Genomic DNA, 20552 nt, shown 5'->3' on the forward strand with positions numbered 1-20552 from the left:
AGCCAACAGCTCATCCAACACAATAGGGGATTTGCTGCTATTCTATCACTAAGGTAGGGCACACCTAGCTCCTCGTGTACCGAGAAGTTTCCGGTTCCCCTTGGCAGCCTCAGTATCTTCTTCAGAAAGTTATTTTCTACAACCTCCAGGTCCCGCGTCTGGCTGTAGCCCCAGAGCTCGCTTCCGTAGCAAGCAACGGCAACGCTCTTGGCCTGGTATAATTTAAGCAAGGCAGCCACCGGGCTGTTGCCCATTTTTCTTGCGAAGCCAAGTATGGCTGCGTTAACGCGGGTTACCTCGCCCTTCTTCTTAAGAACAGCGGGGCTCCATGATAATTGATGATCAAGAAGGACCCCGAGGTATGAAAAGGTTTTGGTGGTTGGAATTTTTTCCCCATTTATGTTAAAAAGATTAGATTTTCGTGACCCTAGGCCTGTCTTCATAACATAGGACTTAGAGTTGTTAATACTTAGGCCTCGAGACTCCATGAAATCAAAGAAGGAGTTTAAAAGTGTCTGAAGGCCGATTGCTGTCCTTGAAATAAGGACAGCGTCGTCCGCGTAGAGCAGAACTGGAACGCCTTTTCGGCCTACATAGGGGTAATCCGCTCCAGTTCTTAGCAAGTATTCCTCCAACTCGTTGATATACAAGTTGAAGAGGAATGGAGCCAGGATACACCCCTGTCGAACACCCCGGTTAATTCTGATATCCCCCGTCACTTTCAGGTCTTGGGTATATCGAACGTTAGCTCTTGTATGGGAGTGCAGGTCAGCCAGTAGGTTAATTAAATTCTGCTCAACGCCCATCTTTAACATGGTGTCCCATAGTTTGCCTCTGTCCACACAATCAAATGCGGACGATAAGTCCATAAAAGCCATGTGGATGGTTCCCTGCCGGGCCAAGGTGTATTTACCTATAATCAAATATTGGTTCAGACACTGAGTTACTGTCGAGTGGCCAGGTCTGAAGCCGTATTGTATTGGGGATATAACATTATTCTCATTTGCCCATGCAGTTAACCTGTTCAGGATTACACCCCCTACCACTTTGGCTACAGAATTGATTAAAGATATTGGCCTGTAGCATAACGGGCTACTACGATCGCCCTTTTTAAACACGGGCACTGTAGTCGATAGCCTCCACGACTTTGGACATCCAAAGGCCGCAGCTGCATTTACTACAGCAGTAAGGACAGGGACCCATAATGAGATACAAGATTTAAAAAGGTCCGGAGGCAAGCCATCCGGGCCTGGAGCCTTGTTACTAGTTAGCCCTTGAATGCCCTTTTCTACTTCATTAACTGAAAAGCACAAAAGATTCTACATAGGAGTTAAAAAGTCATTTTCTGCCTGTTGCTCATTGCTTTTAAAGATTGCACTAAAGTGAGTGACCCAGTCCTCCTCTGAGATATTAGTACCAAGTGCAGTGTCACTGGGATTGTCAAACAGGGGTTTATTGATAATTTCCCAGAATTTGCTGCTATTGCCCAGGACTGATGGATCAAGCAGAGACTCCCAGGTACAAGCCTTAATTTCTTTTTTCCGTTTAGCAAGTGATTTCTTGTAAATCAGTCGCAGGTTTTTAATTTGACCTGAATCTCTGGGTTTGGTTTTTAGCGCCTTTCTCAGGTCTCTGCTTGCCTTAGAGCATGTGTGGTCAAACCATTTGGGATTGTTTCTAACTTGTCCCTTCACTGGAACTATTAACATAGATCCTACTGATAACACCACAACCTCAAAAATGGCTAAGGTTTGCTCTGGGGACGTAGATGGTAACACACAAGCCGCAAGTTCCTCACCACATGACTTATTGATTTCAGTGTACAGGTTTTCATGATTTACCAAATACCTTTTCAATCGACGTTTACCATTTATACATTTTAAAGTTCCCCGGCCTTCACAGTTCATTCGCTGTTCAAATACTCCCCCACCCAATCTGATGGTTAAGGGATTATGGTCACTGTAAATGTTCGTTTGAATGGTGAATCTGGAGGCCTGATTGGCAAGGTCAGCAGATAATAATATATGATCTATAAAAGACCCCTGACCTGAGCCTTTAAATGTTGGGGCATCAAAGACCTTGGACTCAGGCACCATGGACATAGCTACAGATAGGTTATTTTCATTCAACAGATCGTTGAGACAAGTTCCACGCCTGGAGTGGTCAAAATGAAAACCATTCACACTATTACACCCCAGAGATCCCATGGGGGTAACTCCTGGGTTACCACATGGGTGTACATTAAAATCACCTGCGATCAGTAAGTTACGTGACAGTGTACCTGCTCCCTCTCTCAGCATCTCTTTCAGAAGAAGTACATTACATTCCCCTTGGCTGTTTATAGCATTGTAAAAATTAATTAAGTCAGAGCATGTTTGCCTCTCTTCAATTCGAGCACTTGGATATTCCGATTTGCATGATACCGGTTACTCATGGCTGTAACTGCTTTTATTTTCGGTGTGGGAAAAAAAGGAGTTGTTCCGTTGCGAACGGACCATTGTTTTTTAATGTATAGTGTTTATGAATTTATTGAAGCTGTTTGATGTTTTTGCAACTCCTCGGAAGAAAGGGCTTTCTTTTCTGTACAAAACGGATCGTGTTTTTCTCTTGCGAACAAATTGTTTTGTAATTGTGTATTTCACCATGGAAGGTGCCAGGGAGGTGCTGCAGGGGCCTCGTGACACTGTTCATCGCAGGCACTACGGCACGGTATGCTTTGTTGCACTGCTGCCCTGCGTGTGCCTCAAATGCTTATCTCCTCTGTAGGGTTGACAATCAGTAGCAAAAGAAAGCTTCCCAATTACGTTATTCAAAATACCTGCAATAAACTACTTACCCCTTGCTCCCCTCTGGTCAACTGTAAATGTATCAGCTACAACAGCCTGAAAGAGGCTTATGGTCGTCCGCCTACAGGAACCAAAGAGAGACAGGCTAGCCAAAGCTTGCAACCATTTTACCATAACGATAATTCAAGGGGGACAACAGTCTGAATGTTTGCCCAGAATATTATCCAAAACGAGGCTTGCACCACACTTCTTTGTTGTCTTTGCACACATTTAGGTCGTACTCCTGCCATAACTAAAGAAAGACAGACCAACCAAAGCTTGCGGCCATAACGATATTTCAAGGGCCACACTGTCTAGATAGTCCAGAATATTATCCAAAACGAGGCTTGCACTGCACTTCTTTGTTGTCTTTTACACAAATCACCTCTATAGTGTCTCTTTCATGACTTTGCGCAATTAAGGATGGGCGTATTTTTTTAGTTCATGATCACATGCTAAATGCAGAAACTTTCCAGGGAAAATGAGATTCTTCCAGATATTTTTTTTGCTTATATGTCATTATATGTAAACAGGGATTCAGAAACTGTGTTTTTGAGCAGTTTTGTAGGTAGACTTTCATCTGTGCATCACCTTTCTGTTCACGTTCTGTCGATGGAAAAGTTTAGATAATGAAGCCTGCTACAACCCAACCTATTTACCCTCGTAGCGCAAACATCAACTGTCTCCCCAGCTGCTGTGGCATTTGCATTTTAGAAAATGCAATCTCATTTCTTTTGCTCCTAATGGTGGCATGTTGAATGGCTGATGCTTGGTATAATGCAACCTGGGTGTTAAACTGCCATAACTGTCCACCCCTTTGCACAATACCATGAATCAATATGGTCAGCTTAGCAGTTCACCGGAATTTTAGTGCCTGAGTGACGCAAGCAAAATGTCATTTTGCCACACACTCGCTCCCCACGTGTAGATGAGAAGTAATTAAGCAGGCCTTTAGCTGTTATTCAGTCTGACTATAGGTTTTAAGTACTAGCCTGAACTTAAGTGTTTATGTGTCTACGGCCTGTCCACCCCTTCTTTCTCTCTTTCTCACCCAGTCTTTCTATTCCTCTGTCTGGAGTTTATTCACCACTTCGTGCACAAACTACCTATCCCTCTCTATCTTCCTATCTATTCTGTGCAGCTCTCACTCCTATCTATTCACAATGCCACACAATTCCCCCATACAAATACACTACACACCACCCAATTCCACAACTAAGAATTCCAATTCAACCCACATAATTCCACTCCAAACCACATACATCCAAACCAAGACACTTTGGTAAAAGACATTGTAATTTAAAAATACAATAGCTCTAACTCTTGCAAATGCGAGACCGATTGCATTGCAAATGCTTGTTATTTTTCAGGTCTGGCTGCTGGAGTCTTTTTTGTTGTTGTTAAATTACGATCAGCACGCAACTAATGAGGACTCCCATCAACCCTGGTTTCATTTGTTCCCATTGAGGGCACTAGGTCCACCCATATAAGTGGTGTCGCGTTTTTATCGGGACAAGTGGGAGGATGTTGGGTGGTAGGAATTTTGTGGATATTTGCCAATTGTAGAAGTTTATGTCACAGAAATACAAGGAATGATCAGGATCTTAGGCAAACTTAGAGGTTTGAGTAAGAAAACCTCATGGGATCCTAGCAAGGCACACCATGCTGGTCCCTCCACCCAACCCCACCCCCACAGTCTCTAGTTTTCAAAAGTGTTCTTGTTTGGTAAGTTTGCCCTGGGTGTCCAGCCCTAAATGCCGCAGCTACTACCATTGCTAAATCAGGTGCTTTTTTTTTTTTTTTACAAGAAATGTTGATGTCTCCCTGATGTGCTTTGGACCTTTTTCTGTCAAAAGCTCTAGGCCCAGCCACTCAAGCGACATACCATATTTATCGGGCCACTTGAGGAAATGCTGGGTGGTAAGACATTTATGTCTCCCTACAATTTCCATAACTTTCTTCCACAGGAATATGAGGAACTTGTGCATTTTGAGGCAAGGGTTAAGGTTTGCAAGGGCTTCTGGGTAAAAACCTGATGAGAGCCACGCAAGTCATGCCATCATGAACTTCGCGGGGTGTCTAGTTTTAGCAAATAGACAGGTTTGGAAGGATTTCCTGGGTTACACAGCCACCAACAGTTAAGAAAATTGTGTTTTTTTGGGTGGAAAATGTTTCTGTCCGTGTTGCTGGACACCCAGGGGTTTTTAGTTTTCAGAAATGTCTGGGTATGGTAGGTTTTCCTGGGTGGTGTCTGAGCTAGAGCTCATTATCCACAGCTACCCATGTTGTAAATAAAAACATGGATTATGCTGGGTAAAATATGATGTTTCCAAGTTGAGTTCTGGAGTATAGTGTATCTCAAGCACTAAGCCTAGCTATAAAAGTGAGGTACCATTTGTATCAGGAGACATGTGGGGACACAGAATAGTAGAACATGTGTTTTTACAAATTAGATTTCTCTGCATTTGTGCCTTCCAAATGTAAGCCTCTGTGCAAGAAGGAAGACATTTAGCAAAATGCCCTCTGAGTCAAATGCTAGTAAGGGTTCCCAAAAAGTCAGAGATGTACAAATAACCACTGCTCCTAAACTCTATATATGGTGTACATTTTAGGAATACATAGGTTTCCTTCACACACATTTTTCACTCTTTATATTTTAATATATGAATTGCTCTGCATTCAGTACACAATGAAAACCCATTATACGGTCCAGCTCAGTTGGCTATGGGAACCTCGGGTTCTTGGAGAACCTACAACATCTGTATATCGTCATGACCAGAAAGGTATAGGGGACGTAATGGTGTACTGCTTTCATAGAACAGCCATTGTACATAGAATTTACTGATGAAAACGTGGTCCCGAATGGCTGTTTTTCCTTACTAATTTTCAATTTTTTTTTTATTTCAACAGTCAGTTTCTGTGGGAGAATCTTGAGGGATCTACTCAAATGTCCCCTTGCTGAAAATGTCAACACATTGGTAATAAAACAAAAAAAAAATTTATTCGCCTCTGCTTGTTCCTGAAATCTTGGAAGATGGTGATTTTAGTACAACAAATTTGTTGTTGATATCGTTTTTAGGAGAAAAAAATTCTTGTGGAGCACTTTTTTCCCATTTTTAAACCAAAACAAAAACACGATTTTGCCATATTTTCACTATTATCTCAATCCCCTCCATGGGAATCCATATACCGTGGCTACCCTTAGAATACTCATGATGTTGGGAAAAAAGCACAGATATTTGGCATGGATTCCTTATGTGTGGAGAGACGTTATGGAGGCATAAGCTCAAAGTACCCCAAAATAGACAAAAAGGCTCACACTGGGATGGAAAACCCTCAGCTAATATGTTGAAAAAGTTTCACCTTTATAGTTCCTCTATTTAAATACATTAGCATAGGGTTTCACAGTGACTTCGCTATGAGCTCATCCTCTAAATACTCCGATAGGAGGACTAAATACAGAAGAAACTATGGCGGGTGGCAGAGCACACGCACAGACATGTACACGCGAGGATCTCTATACATTATTATTGACTATTTTTTAAAGACAAGCACAGAATGATACTTCTTTTGAAGAACATCACACTTACTTTAACAATAGCAGGCATAGATTGTATATGCCTTTAGAACATGACTCAAACATAAAACACTTACTAAATTCCACATGACCTGTGCATTGAACACAGGTAAACTCTTACTGAAGGGCTGTTCTTTTAAAACTGACACTGGCAGCGCAATTAACTCTGTAAATATAGGTCAAATCTTTATTGTTGTGGCGTAGTTCTGAAATCCCATTGATCTTGTAAATAACTATAGATGTAAATATGTAGTTTGGGATAAAGTGCTCAACACTGGAGTCCTCATTTCAAAGCTACACCAGTGAGCCCAGTTGAAAGGAGGAGTAACACAAGCAGATATATTTATTGCCACAGGGTGGCACATTTTTGGGGAAAGCCATCTTAGACTTTAAAGGCCCAAGTCACACAAGCATTGGCATAGCCAATAGGTCTCGCCTTTGGAACCTTATAAGTGCTTAGCCATGCAGCACATTCCGCTGGGCGCTCTGCCGCCAGGGATTGAAGCATTGTCAGGCTTATCTTTACCACTTTTGCCTCTTATGCAAGAGCTCATTGGTGATTTTTGAGATCAGAATTTGCTGCCGGCCATTATGGCAAAATGGAGGTACAAATGGAATAAACTTATGACACAGCTGTTTATACAACGATTCTAGTGTGTAATATTATTTTAGCACAGCCAAATTCTGATCCCTGTATAACTTATGAAAAAAGGAATGAAACAGATTTGCCAACATATATGCTGTTTGTTCAATAAGAAATGGAACAAATATTGGAGGAATGATGAGGTGCAAATTAAAAAGGTTAATGACAAAATCCATGTGATCACAGTATATGTCCCACCGAGTGGTCCAGTGTCACATGTGAGACACCTTCAGCATGTCATGGCATTTTAACCGTCAGCACTTTTGCAGGCCAGGATTCGTATGTGTAAAATGTGAACTGCAAGTCCCAGAATGCAATCTGCAGTTAAGCTAGAACTGACCGATGGAATCACACACGAGTGACTTCATAGGAACTATGCAGCTGCAAATGTAGATATTCAAAAGGATAACCGCCTCTACTTTTGAAAACAAAATACTATGGCACATTTGGCTTTTTATATCACCAGCAAAAGCACTTGGCGGTAAACAATACTAGCCCACACACCTTTCCTGCATAGTATTAAGAGCAGTAGTGGCAGCTCTGAGGTTCCACATGCACTTTGGGGTACAAAACTCATAAAGTGCGTGTGTCCAAACAACCCGATTTGATTTCATTGTACCATAAGCTGTGTGTTCCCTGTGCAGAAACAGCAAGCCAATAAAATACAGAATACAAGCAACAGACAAATGCGGCGCTACAGAAAAACCAGATACCATTACAGAAGGGTGCCGATCTGCACAATTAACTAGAACTGGCAAATCCGACAGGTCTAGACTTGTCAATCCGGTGCGATTGCTGGCAACTAAAAGTGACAGCCATATGTTTGCAACAAAAGATTTTCCATAAAAAAATATTACCTACCAAATATAATTTTAACAGAATCTATTTCTTAGCAGACAAGCACACTTAAAACAGGTTTAGAAACCCTATTAGTCTGCGCAAACTGTTTCCTCTACCACATCCTGGGCCCCTGTGACGCTTAGCAGGAGGATTTTAGCGTACTTTGTGGGTAGGGGCTCCGCTGGGCCTGGGAAAGCAGGGTATGCTATGAGTGGGGGTTGGGGTGGTTTGTCCAGGGAAGGCGCTGTAAGTGCCTAACGAAAGGCAGCTGTCTTTTTGGAGCCGGGAGCCGCGTAAGGAGACGTTGAAACGGTCCACTGTGACCAAAACTGGTGGTGCCTCGGTTTGAATGGGACCTCCAATGTACCGTCCCACTGCCTGCAACCCTGGGGATTAGTAGAAAAATAAGAATCACAAAAGGAACTGAACTGAGCCAGGGGGATAGAGCAGAGATGCAGAGATTAGTAGCAGACGGCACCCCAAAAGAAAAGCATTATGCTGTCTGACTACCAACGAGCAAGGTATAGTGTTAATGGTTAACAACTAACAGGAGATGCTCCGTCCGTTCAAGGAGAACAGACAGCCGCTGAACACTGTGAAAAATACCAAGAGACCTCTTCAGATAGTTTGCTCATCACCTGGCCAGAGTTCAGAGTCCATCAGCCCACCCTTACTGGCGGAGCTTCGTCATCTGGGACTCTAGGAGATCTAGATCTAGGGCCACAGTCTTGAGCCACCAGGCCCTGCTGGGTACCTGACCTGATGCTCCTGAGAAAGACTCTTGCCAAGGTGTATGTTCAAACTATACGAACTCTAGTGACGTGCAGTGCTCCAGTGTAAGTGAAAGTTAAAAATGGCTACCTGGGCAAAAAATGTGTTTATTAAAAATTGTCCAAGTGTCATACTAAAAGAACCTAATAGTCTTGAAAAAATTGACTATTTCCTGGCTAAGTCTAATGCGGTCGACATGTTTCAGCCGAAATGGTCAATTGACCCGGCTTTCTTCAGGACCTAGATGTAATAAAGTAAAGGCTACTGCAGGATAAACACAATTCGTGCATAAAATCGTGTGAAACAATACTCATATAGGAAGTATAATAGTCAGTTAAGTCCGTGGCAATTGCCACCCTACCGGTACAAGCGAAACTCGTGCTTGAAGGTAAGAGCTACCTCTTCTTTCCCAGCTTTATGTGGGAGAAAAACCTCACCTCACCCGGCTGACTGCTCGGAGATGGAGGCACCGCTCTGTCCGTCGGTACTTCAGACAAGACTGCGAGCTGTCTGGGAGGTCAGTTTTTAGTTGTTAGGTATTGATTGGGGATTGGAGTTGTTTCAGTCCTTAATTAATTCCCCTGTGACCCTTATTCACATTGTGTTTTTGATAGTGTTCATGGTCACACAAATGAAGAAATAGAGTGAAAGCCGTAAGTACGGCAAATGTAGCTTAATAAAACAGTCATTTAAATTAAGAACACACAGACTGAGATGAGCAGTTCACATGGCACTGCTCCAACAACATGGGATTCAGAGCGCAAAATTCAGACAGATGACATCCAAAGTTACAACGATGGCTAAATAAATAAGCAGTCTCTGCGTGGTAACAGGGACCAGACATGCATAGCGTTTACTTTTGCTTAAACACGTGCATGTTTTGCCACTCGTGCACGTTTGGCAGTGGCAGGGTGATAATTGCTAACAGATGGCACCTCTGCTCGCTACCGCAAGAGAAATGCCAAACGTCCACGTGTTGCAAAACAAAGCAATGCAAAACATGCACGCGTTTAGGCAAAAGTGGTGATCGATTACAAGAGGTCCCCTCCTACGCAGCGCTTGCCCGCTGCGTAGGCGAGACCTAAAAAGCAATTATGAGTACAGGAAGTAGTATTTCTAACATACTCTTACAAAGCCTCTGTGAACCGGTCCCAAAACATCTAACTCCTGATTAGTAATAGGGCCTAGAGAGCATAGTCCTTTCCTTATGTAGTAACAGCATACGAACATTCACAGATTACAATGTATTCCCCATTTTACACATTTTGATGTCAAGTCACAAAGAAACGTAAGAGTAGGTAAAGGAGTACTACAGGACTTAATTGCTGAATAGGTACCTACATCTCCTGGTTCCATCACTGATAACTTAGCCACATAGATCCAGTATTGTGTATTTTGCAGTAGGAACTCAAAACCACACCAAGCAGAAATGCTGGCACCTGTAGTTGGGAATTATTTGTCGCTACAACCCTTTTAGGCTATGAAACTAAGCACATGAACGATTTTGCTTGGGATCAGTATCCATTTTACAGTGTGAGCATAGTGTTCTGAAATATGGCACTTCAAGTTATATCACCAATATATTAAAGCACCAATGATTTTAGTGCAAATATAGGCGTGCTAGTGCTCACTATCTAGAGTACCCGTTTCCTCCTAAAAAGTGTTGGTACTCTCCAATTAAAATATATTTTATATTGTAAAAGTGTTGAGAAATTATGTTATTCTCCACTTCAAATGAAAGAAGTGCAGGTAATTGGTACCAGATAGTATCTGCTCATTTAAAACACTTATCTGCACAAATCTATACTCACACAGTTTATACTGGCATCACGGTAGTATTGTGCCCATTTCAAGGCCCTTGGTTAGGGATTCGATCTATCAAGTACACCTGAATTCAAAAAGCCCCTGATTCTTGGCACGAGATACATTTTGGTAAAATAAAGGTCAAATAACCCCATGGTGTGGCTGTATGTTATTGGTTCACCCTGGCGGTTCATATTGTAAGCAGAGAACACCTTAGGAATGTTTCCCATGGCAGTTGCTTGTTTGCCTGGGTGGGGGAGTCGAAGGGCATGAAACAAGGGCGCCATCTTGCCCCTTAAGCAGAGTTTTCTCTTCAACAGGGAAGCAGTCATCCTTGCAGAAGGGCAGATGTGCTGCAAAGACCATCGGATGAACGCCCACCAGCAGACACTTTCCTGCGAACCTTGAGAACTTTCAAGTCCACTCTGGTACATTTTTATCACAATTCTTTTGCAGTAAACCTTTGGAAGGTAGGCGAGGGTTGCTTTTACATCCTACCGAGATTAATCCTCACGTCCCATCACCCCCCAAAACACCACCATCAAACGCACGGTAAACTCACCTGGTATAATGCAGAATTGTCCAACACAAAGTGCTTGAAAGAGTTCTCTCTGGGTGGTGGACAAGGCTGCCGTGTCCGAATGTTCCAGGGCTTCAGCGTTTTCCGCTTTTCTTGTGAAAATAGGATTCTTCGCCTCTTGCTGTAGCTGAACCCATGCATAGCGCCCAGAGCCGGCTGGAGGGGCTGGTACTTCTGCGAGAACATTCTAGGCGCCTTTAACTTCCCTTCAAGCTGCCTCATCACAGCTTCAAAGCTTTTCCCACCGCGTCTCTGGGACAGTAAGCATCAACCTGGAAACGTAACTAGGACAACAGGTTTCTACAGGAGAAATGAAGTGTTTCCTTGAAAGGCCTCGCTGGAGAGCCAGGCGTGGGTCATGCTTCTCGGATATTCCCACCCAGCACATGAGATCATCCTGTCAATGATAAACCATGGGAGGAACGCGCAGCTCCAAGGCGCGGAGGAGTCAAGGAGAGCGGTGAAGTCAAGGAGAGCGGTGAAGTCAAGGAGAGCGGCGAGCGAGCCCTCCAATGGAGACGCTTAAGGAAGACGGGCAGCAGTGAGTCTGGGGCTGCAATGGAAGGTACTAGCTATAGCCCCCTCATGCTCCCTGCACGTGGGCATTGCATGTGGCATGACACAGAGGGCCTGCAGCATCCTATGTTTCATAAGCCATGCAGGGGGTTCCAGGGCTCACAGTGCTGCATCGTAAAGAAGGGAACCCGACGCCACAGCCGGCCTTCAACAATGAGCCCTGCTCAGTGCTTAACTTCATGATTGCAGCCATAGGCGCTACGCGTCGATGGCCATAAATGTACCCAGAAACAATCGTGGAGATCACCGAAGCAAGCACTGTGCTTTGCAAATTTACTTTAAACGCAGAAGCACATTGATTAGTTTTAACAAGTCCTGTACTCGTCGTTTGCCATAAGGTGAGCAAGACTTTGGGCATCTGCTAGAATGAAAAAAAGCAACAACAAAAATTGAATCCGGGGCAAATAGAGGGGCCACTCATACTGAGTCTATCCACTACATGCAGCTGTGAAGAAAAATAGTATTGTGTAACCACGAGCCACAGAAAATATGTATTGCACAAACATATGCAACCAAATAGGTGTATTGCATAATCTTATGCCATTGATTTATAGTCCGCACAGTGTCAAGGGAACATTACCTCTACGTCACTCGTCCTCGACCCAGTCATCACTAATGAGGTATTCCACAAGACAGGAAACAAAACAGGAAACGCTTTTTAGGCTCCACCCACCCTCCCGTCAGGGGCTATAAGAACCTAGCCAACCAAAAGCACATCCTGTTTTGTTTCCTGTCAGTGGACCTGACGGGGACGCTGGGGTAGGTGCCGGGCACTTACCTGCTTCTAGTTGCGGTTGTCCTGTGGTGTCCTCCTCTGCTGGGCTTTGGGGGCGCTGCTGGACCTCCGTGGGACTTCATTGAGTCGGGCTGCTGGGCTTCCTGGACTCTTCAGGTGCTTGGTTGCTGGTCCTGCTGGGCTGTGCTGGCTTCCTGTGGTGCCTGCTGCTGCTGCTCCTGTCGGGATTCTTTCCCGCTTTCCTTCGGTATTTGGGTTTGTGCTGTCTGGAGGGAGAGTCCTTGTATATGGCCTGGGTGCTCCGATGCGCTCGTTCTTTGCTGCCTGCGTCCTGGTTGGTGTCCGGGCGCTCCCTTTCTGTCTTGCGGGTGCACTGGGGTTCTCCGAGTACTCCGCTGTCCTCCTCAGTGTTTTGGCGCCATTTCTGTTGCCGGAGCGCCCGGATTGGGGTCCGGCCGCTCCGTGTGCTTGGTGTTCGAGGCTCTCGCCTCTGCTGATCCAGGTGGGGCCTTTTGCTGTTGAGCGCCCGGTGTGCGGTCCGGGCGCTCAGTCTTTTGCTGTCCCGCCTTCTCGTGGAGCGCCCGAGATAGGGTCCGGGCGCTCCGTGCTCTGCCTGCCTTGGAGCACTCGGGTTGGGGACCGAGTGCTCCTTCTCTCTTCCAACAGTGGTCGCAGCGACCGGGTGGGCTCCGGATGCGCTGCTGGTCCAATTCAGCCTTCGGCGGCCGCGCGCTGCCTGGTTTTCAGTGGCCTGTCCTGGCCACGCCCCCTTTTGCCTCGCCTTCAGTTTCTGCTGAGGGGTGGGGGGGGCGGGGTTTGTCTTGGTTCTGTTTCGTTTATAAAGGAGGTGGGTTGTCATTACTCTGCTCCTCTGCTGCCGTGGTGGATCTTGCTGGTTTATTTGCTGTTTCTTGCTCCCTGCTGATTCTTGATGGGGAAACATCTTAAGAAGCGGAGACATGTGTCTCCTGTGTCCTATTCCTCTTCTCCTTCGGACAGTGAGGATCCTGCGCCTGCGGTGAAGCGTCCCAGGTTGGATGAGGACAGGTTGAAACGTCTGATTTTGGAGACTTTATCTGACATTAAGTCCTCCAAGAAGTCTGCTGGCGGGCGTTCTGGTGGGGGCGCGACCCTTTATTCTGACATTTCCTCTTCTGGGTCCTCTGATGACGCTTCCTTGGGTGCGGTGGATCTAAAGGGAAAATATATCTCCAGGGAACTGTTGCCGGATTTGCTGTCTCATGTACGTGAGAACATGGGGTTTCCGGATGACGCTGTGGCTGGTACTTCCTCGGATACTGTTCTGCCGCAGTTTCGGAAGCCTGTTACGTCTTCGCTTCCTATTCATCCATTTGTGATGGATGTGCTGTTAAATTAGTGGAAGGACCCGGATCATATTATGTTGCCACGCTTCATGTCGAAACTCTACCCTTTGCAGGACATGGAGGAGTCCTTTCCTGAGTCTGTGCGGGTGGACTCCATTGTCGCTAGTTTGGTTGGTCGTCCTTCCATGGCAGATGATAACATTCTTCGCGATGGGGTGGATAGGAAGATTGACACTGCTTTGCGCAAATCCTATGCTGGTTCTCACCTTGCCATCCGTTCAGGTGTTTACGGTGCTTATGTGGCTCAATCGCTCTTGACTGACTTTAAGACTTTGTTCTCAACTATGCAGGAGGGTGGTTGCTGTCCGGATTTGCTGGAATCGATGGAGCGCCAGGCTGAGTTCCTCTCGGATATTGCCTTTGATTCCGTACGTGCTTCTGCTCTGTCTTGTGGGTCCTCTATCGCTGCTCGTAGGAATCTGTTGTTGAAAGGTTGGAATACTGATGCCGCACAGAGGTCCATGGCCTTACGTTTGCCTTTTACTGGCCCTCGTCTCTTTGGGGATACCTTGGAAGACAGACTGCATAAAGTGTTTAAAGAGCGTAAACATTCCTTTTCCTTCCGGAGGCAACCTTCGCGTAAGGAATTTTTCTCTTCACAGACCAAGTCTTTTCGTCAGCCTTCACGATTTCAGCAGTCCTCCTTTAGGGGTTCTCGTGGAACTGGTCGTGGTTTCCCTCGGAAGTTCCAGAAGAAACCTCCTCGTGATGCTGGACCTGGGCCGCAGCGTTCCTGACTATGCCCCTACATTCGTGAGTCCCGCTGGAGTGGCGCCCATGGTTGGTGGGAGATTGAGGTTGTTCCTTCCAGCCTGGCGTCTGTCAACCTCGGATCAGTGGGTGCTGGATGTCCTGGACCGGGGGTATCGGATCGAGTTCCTGTCCCCTCCGCCTCCCTCGGGTGTAGTACGGACTCCGACTCCCTTGTGCCGCTCCCGTCGCCAGTCACTGAGGGACGGTGTTCAGGCCCTGTTTCTCAAGAACGCTATTGTTCCGGTTCCCAGGTTGGAGTGGGGTCTGGGGAACTATTCGATTGTTTTCCTGGTGCCGAAGGTCACGGGGGGATTCCGGATTGTCATCAATCTCCGGAGTCTGAACTTGTTTGTGAAGAAGATCCCGTTCAAGATGGAGACCTTGCAGCGAGTGGTCCCACTGATTCAGGCCGGATGGGTGTTTACTACTCTGGATCTCCAGGACGCATACCTTCATGTGCCGGTGGCCCGGGAGGATCAGATGTTCCTGCGTTTCTGCCTGGAGGTTCATCATTGGCAGTTCTGTGTTCTTCCATTTGGTCTCCGGTCCGCTCCCCGGGTGTTCACCAAGGTGGTTGCTCCTTTGGTGGCCCTTCTTCACCTCCGGGGGGTGTCTGTGTTCCCCTACCTGGACGATTGGCTGCTCCAGGCTCCCTCCCCAGAGGTCATGTCTCAGCACCTTTCATTGACCATCCTTACGCTAGAATCTCATGGGTTTCTGGTGAACTTTCCAAAGTGCCAACTCCTTCCTGCGACTCGACGGACTTTCATTGGGGCCGTCTTCGACTCCATCCTGGGCAAGGTGTTCCTGCCGGATTCTCGGATTCGGCGTCTTCAGTCCCTGTTGCGGATCTTGTTGTCCCAGGCTGCGGCCCCCCTTCTTCAGTGGCTCGAGGTTCAGGGTCATATGGCCGCTACTGTCTTCACGGTGCCCTGGGCCAGGGTTCATCTGCGGCCTCTGCTGTGGCATGTTCAGCGTTGGGTGCCGTTTCCAGTTCAGGACTATGCTCTGTCTGTGCCTGTGTCCTTGGGGGTGGTGTCGGATCTCCAGTGGTGGCTGGATTCCGCGAATCTCTCAAAGGGGATGTGGATTCACCTGCCGCCCCCTTTGGTGTTGACGACGGATGCCAGTGCGGCCGGTTGGGGGGCCACGTTGGGACAGTGGTCTGTTCAGGCTCGCTGGCTCCGGATGGAGTCCCGTCGCTCGTCCAATTGGAGGGAACTGTCTGCTGTGGCCAGGGCTCTTCGTTTCTTCCATTCCCGTCTGCTGGGGTGCAATATCCTGGTGAGGTCGGACAACACCGTGACTGTGGCTTACATCAACCACCAGGGCAGTACTCGCAGCCCTTCCTTGAATTTGGTGGCTTGTGCGATTGCAGGTTGGGCAGAGCGTCATCTTCTGGCTCTCTCGGCTCAGCATATCCGGGGGGTAGACAATGTGGTGGCGGACGCCTTGAGTCGCAGGTTTCCATCTTCCCTCTCCCTGTGTCTCTCCCCCAGGGTGTTCCGGTTGATCTGTCGGAGGTTCGGGACTCCCCTGCTGGACTTGTTTGCCTCCCGGGCGGATGCTCAACTCCCCCTGTTTTGTTCTCGGACCCCGGAGTTGGGTGCTTGGGGGGTGGAGGCGTTGTCTCTTCGGTGGTCCCCTTGGTTGCTGTACGCCTTCCCCCCCTTCCCCCTGATTCCTGCCTTCTTGCTGAAGGTCCAGAGGTTGGGTGCCCAGGTGGTAGCGGTCTTACCTCACTGGCCGCGGAGGTCCTGGTTCCCTTTGTTGTTGAACCTGGCGGTGGGCCCTCCTTGGATTCTGCCACGTTATCCGTCTCCCCTGAGGTCCCCCTCCCCTTCCCTCCTGGTCCCTCTCACCTTGGCGGTTTGGAGGTTGAACGGTTGTCGCTTGGGGTCCGGGGTTTGCCTGATCACCTCATCACTGTGATGCAAGGGTCTCGTAGGGGTTCCACTTTGTCCTCCTACTCTAAACATTGGGCTTCTTTCTCCTCTTGGTGTGCGGGGCTTGGTCTCTCTCCTGTCTCTTGTCCTATCACTTCCATTCTGCAGTTTTTCTTGGATGGGTTTCAGAAGAAATATGCCTTGTCTACTCTGAGGGGCCAGTGGGCTGCTCTTCGGGCTTTCCGGGATCCAGCTTCTCTTCCTCCTGCGGATGGTTTGTTGGTTTCCCGTTTGTTCCGGAGTTTCTCTCTGTCATCTCCTTCTTCACGCTCTCCGGTTCCTCCTTGGGATCTCTCTTTGGTCTTGGGAGCTCTGCAGTCTGCTCCTTTTGAGCCATTGGAGTCGGTGGACCTTAAGTTTCTATCTTTTAAGGTGGCGTTTTTGGTTGCTGTGACTTCTGCCAGGCGGTTGGGTGAACTCACTGCTTTGCGTTGTTCTCCTCCCTTTTTGTGTTTCTTGGATGACGCGGTGGTCCTTTCTTTGGATCCTGGTTTTGTTCCCAAGATTCGTTCTAGGTTTCATTGCTCTCAGGAGTTGATTCTTCCTTCTTTCTGTCCTTCTCCTTCTTCCCCTGCTGAGTTGTTGCTTCACTCTTTGGATGTGCGGCGTGCTTTATCCCTTTATGTTGCACGGTCTGCGGGGTTCCGTTCCTCGGACTCCCTTTTTGTGACTTTTGGTTTGGCTGGTCAGGGTAAAGCTGCGTCTCGGCTTACTCTTGGTCGCTGGATCAAGTCTGTTATTTCTTTGGCTTATCAGGGATCTGGTTTGCCTTGCACTTCTGGTGTTCAGGCCCATTCCACTAGGGGTGTTTCTGCTTCCTGGGCTGCTTTTCATGGGGTTTCCCTTGATGAAATCTGTCGGGCTGGGACGTGGGCCTCTGAGTCTACTTTTGTGAGGCACTATCGCTTGAATTGTGCTTTGTCTGACCGACCCAATTTCGGTAGTGGTGTGTTGCGTGCTGTGGAGGTTGTTCCGCCTCCCTGATTCTGTGTTTTTTCATTAAACTATTTTTTGCTGCACACCTCTTTGTGTTCGGTCTCTGTTTTCTGTGTGGTTTGCCAAAGGCCTGTTGTTGGGGGTGCTTTGGTATGCCTCATTAGTGATGACTGGGTCGAGGACGAGGGACGTAGAGGTAATGCTATGATTACTTACCGGTAATCCCCATTACTCTTAGTCCTACTCGTCCTCGACCCAGTCATACTTCCCGCCCGCCCTCCCTGATCAGGCCTTTGTTGCTTGGTATGTCAGGATGTGCTTTTGGTTGGCTAGGTTCTTATAGCCCCTGACGGGAGGGTGGGTGGAGCCTAAAAAGCGTTTCCTGTTTTGTTTCCTGTCTTGTGGAATACCTCATTAGTGATGACTGGGTCGAGGACGAGTAGGACTAAGAGTAATGGGGATTACCGGTAAGTAATCATAGCAATAATTTACACCACCCTATAGGATTGGATATGTTTATGTATGTAGCTATATACATGGTATTTCTACAGCACAAATATAGCCAAAAGGTAGCAGAACAAGCTTTAAAGAGGTGACTATTACAGGCCTTTTGTGCCAGATTCTCGGTACTAGATAGGAAAGGCTGGTTGTCTTGTTTTTTATTTTTTACACTTCTTAGTCTGCAAACTGATGAGACCTGTCTGTGGGTGTGCCAAAAACCAATAGAGATGGTGAGCTTACCTGTAAGATAATAGGGGCGCTCCACATGATGGCTTTGTAAATGATGCAGCTAGTTTTGAAGATGGTGTGGGCCGGCAGGAAGAGACCATAGCATTCCATCAGGATGGGGTTGGTGTGATCATATTTCTTCAGGACGTGTATGAGGCATGCTGTGGCATGTAAGATGCCCCTAAGGGGTGGCAACGTGAATTCTGAGAGGCCATTGAGCAATGCATTACCACTGTAAAGATGCAAGAGTACAAGGACTTGAACAGCAGTTCTGAAGTTGCTTTCTGGAAGAAACAGTGTGACTTTCAAATAGAGTTGTATATCATTGGCATGTTGGTGAATCTTGAGGCTGTTATCTGTGAATAGAGCATCCAACTGCTCTATGAGAAGGCTGAAGATGACAGGAGACCCTATCGGATTGCGAGAGACTCCACACGTGATAGGGATCTTTTGTGATTTTTCTTAAAATGTGTTCAGCATCGGCAAACAGCATTGGCAAATCCAGTAGGTCTAAAAGGTGAAAGCTATCACCTTTACAAATGCTTGTTGTTATTAGCACCTCGTGTAACTTGTTCTAGCTCCAAGGAACAGCTGTCAAGAGTAGGTCTTCTTGGTGACAGTTTTAGAGTCTTTTTGTGTGTAGGAATGGACTACTATCTCCAGAAAGAAACCCAGATGCCAGAATTAAACTGAATATCTAGAATTGCTCCAGAAAATAATACCAGTACGAAGGGAAAAAATGGAGACCAGAAAAACCTTCTAACTCATCAGAAGAAGAGCTGAAGAATCAATTAAATAAACTGGTGGAGATGGGAATTCCACTAATCCAGTGAGCGAACACTCAAGCAAACAAAATTGCGACACAACTAGGCTCTCCTTTTTATAGTGAAAAACAGGAGGTGACAACCTTGGAAGTGGTTTGGCCATCTTTGATTGGGAAATAAAATTATGGTAAAAAATGCTACTAACAAATGTTTGACCATTGTCCTTCGGACACACAAGATCAGACTCCCACTGTGCAGCCAGCTCTACTTTTAGCCAATCCCGGGACACCTGATCATGATGGGTCAACGAGTAAGGTATGCCCAAGGCCCAAGCAGGCATTGCCAATTGGGTCTCTTAAAGTCCTATCATGGAATATAGCGGGACTCACATCCAATTTAGACATCCCGGATTGGTGTACCTTTGTAGACTCTCATGGGTTCTGTTTATTCCAGGAAACGTGGGCGGTCGATTCAACCCACAGACTGGGGTTTGTTACTTTCACGGAACCTGCATCTAAAGGCAATAGAGGAAGACCATCAGGAGGCTTGTGTACCTGGCTTGTGTACCTGGGTGGGTACCCACCTAGGTTTTACGTTGAAAAAACTAGAGACACACAGCCCTGACATCCTATGCATTTTGATGACTCATAATAAAACTCCAAAAATAGCTCTGATCAACATCTACTCCCGGTCAGTACAATCTGGCAGAACCTCTACAACTTTGGACAGCCTAATTGCGCTGCTACATACGCTTGGGGGTGACGTAGTTCTGCTGATTGGAGGGGACTTCAATTGTCATTTTGAACCTTTGCAAGGGGTCCCCCCGATCACATTGGCTGAGGACGAAACTTGGGCAGTCCCACCATCCAATGCATATCCTGCGAAAAATTGGTCTGCCCTATCGCTCCAGCTGACCTCCCTTACTTATACGTTTTCTCTTAGAGCCTGCAATGGACGTTTTAAGAGTGACACTCCAGCCCAGTTTACTTAGAATGCTCTGGGGCACACATCTATCATTGATTACTTTTTAGTGAGTTTGGCACTTTGGCCAAAAATCCTAGACTTTAGTGTACCTACGCGTACAGAAAGTGACCACAACCCTTTAATAATTGAGTTGGATTATCAGTTAATCAGTGGGGATAGCGCCCCAGTTGACTCCCCAAGTAATAATCTAAGAATAGTGCAAGGTGGAAGAAAAATCCGTTGGGCGGCTGTACTTTCATCTACCGAAACTATGGCAAAACTATACCACAACGTTATCCCCCTGTTTGAAAGGGCTTATTGCTCCCTCACCAACTCTTCGAATGTGGAAGTCGAGTCAATGACCGAAATCCATAGTGGAATGGTTGCTATATTAAAGGACACTTTTTACAAAGAAGGCATTGCCAAACCCAAAAAATGTAATGATAACAATCCGTGGTTTAACAAATCCTGCAGGGATGCAAAAAAAGCGCTATTGCTGGCTCTAAGGCAAGGCAGAAGCCCTAATGTCATCATAGCCAGAAAAGAATATAAAAAACTGATAAAAAATGCCAAGTTAGAATGGGAGGTGGATCGTTGGGTGGCCATTACATCCGCACTTGCGATAAAGGATTCAAGGACTTTCTGGAATCTTGGGCACACAGGGACTCCAGAAGGTAGGACCACGATTTCCCCTAATATCTCTGAAGAAGCCTGGTCCACCTACT

At 46.6% G+C, this 20552-nt stretch overlaps 1 protein-coding gene across 1 annotated transcript in view; it reads right to left on the reverse strand.

Moving 5' to 3' along the window:
* The window catches only part of C4_1H12orf42 (chromosome 4_1 C12orf42 homolog), a 462326-nt gene extending 450925 nt beyond the window's left edge, over positions 1-11401 (reverse strand). Inside the window, exon 1 of the mRNA XM_085651141.1 lies at positions 11022-11401. Coding sequence (XP_085507267.1) covers positions 11022-11261 — 240 coding nt within the window. The 5' untranslated portion in view covers positions 11262-11401. The remainder of the gene's footprint in view (positions 1-11021) is intronic.
* Positions 11402-20552: the final 9151 nt, after the last annotated feature.

Source organism: Triturus cristatus, chromosome 4_1 (assembly GCF_964204655.1).
Source record: "Triturus cristatus chromosome 4_1, aTriCri1.1, whole genome shotgun sequence".
NCBI classification, from domain to species: Eukaryota; Metazoa; Chordata; class Amphibia; order Caudata; family Salamandridae; genus Triturus; species Triturus cristatus.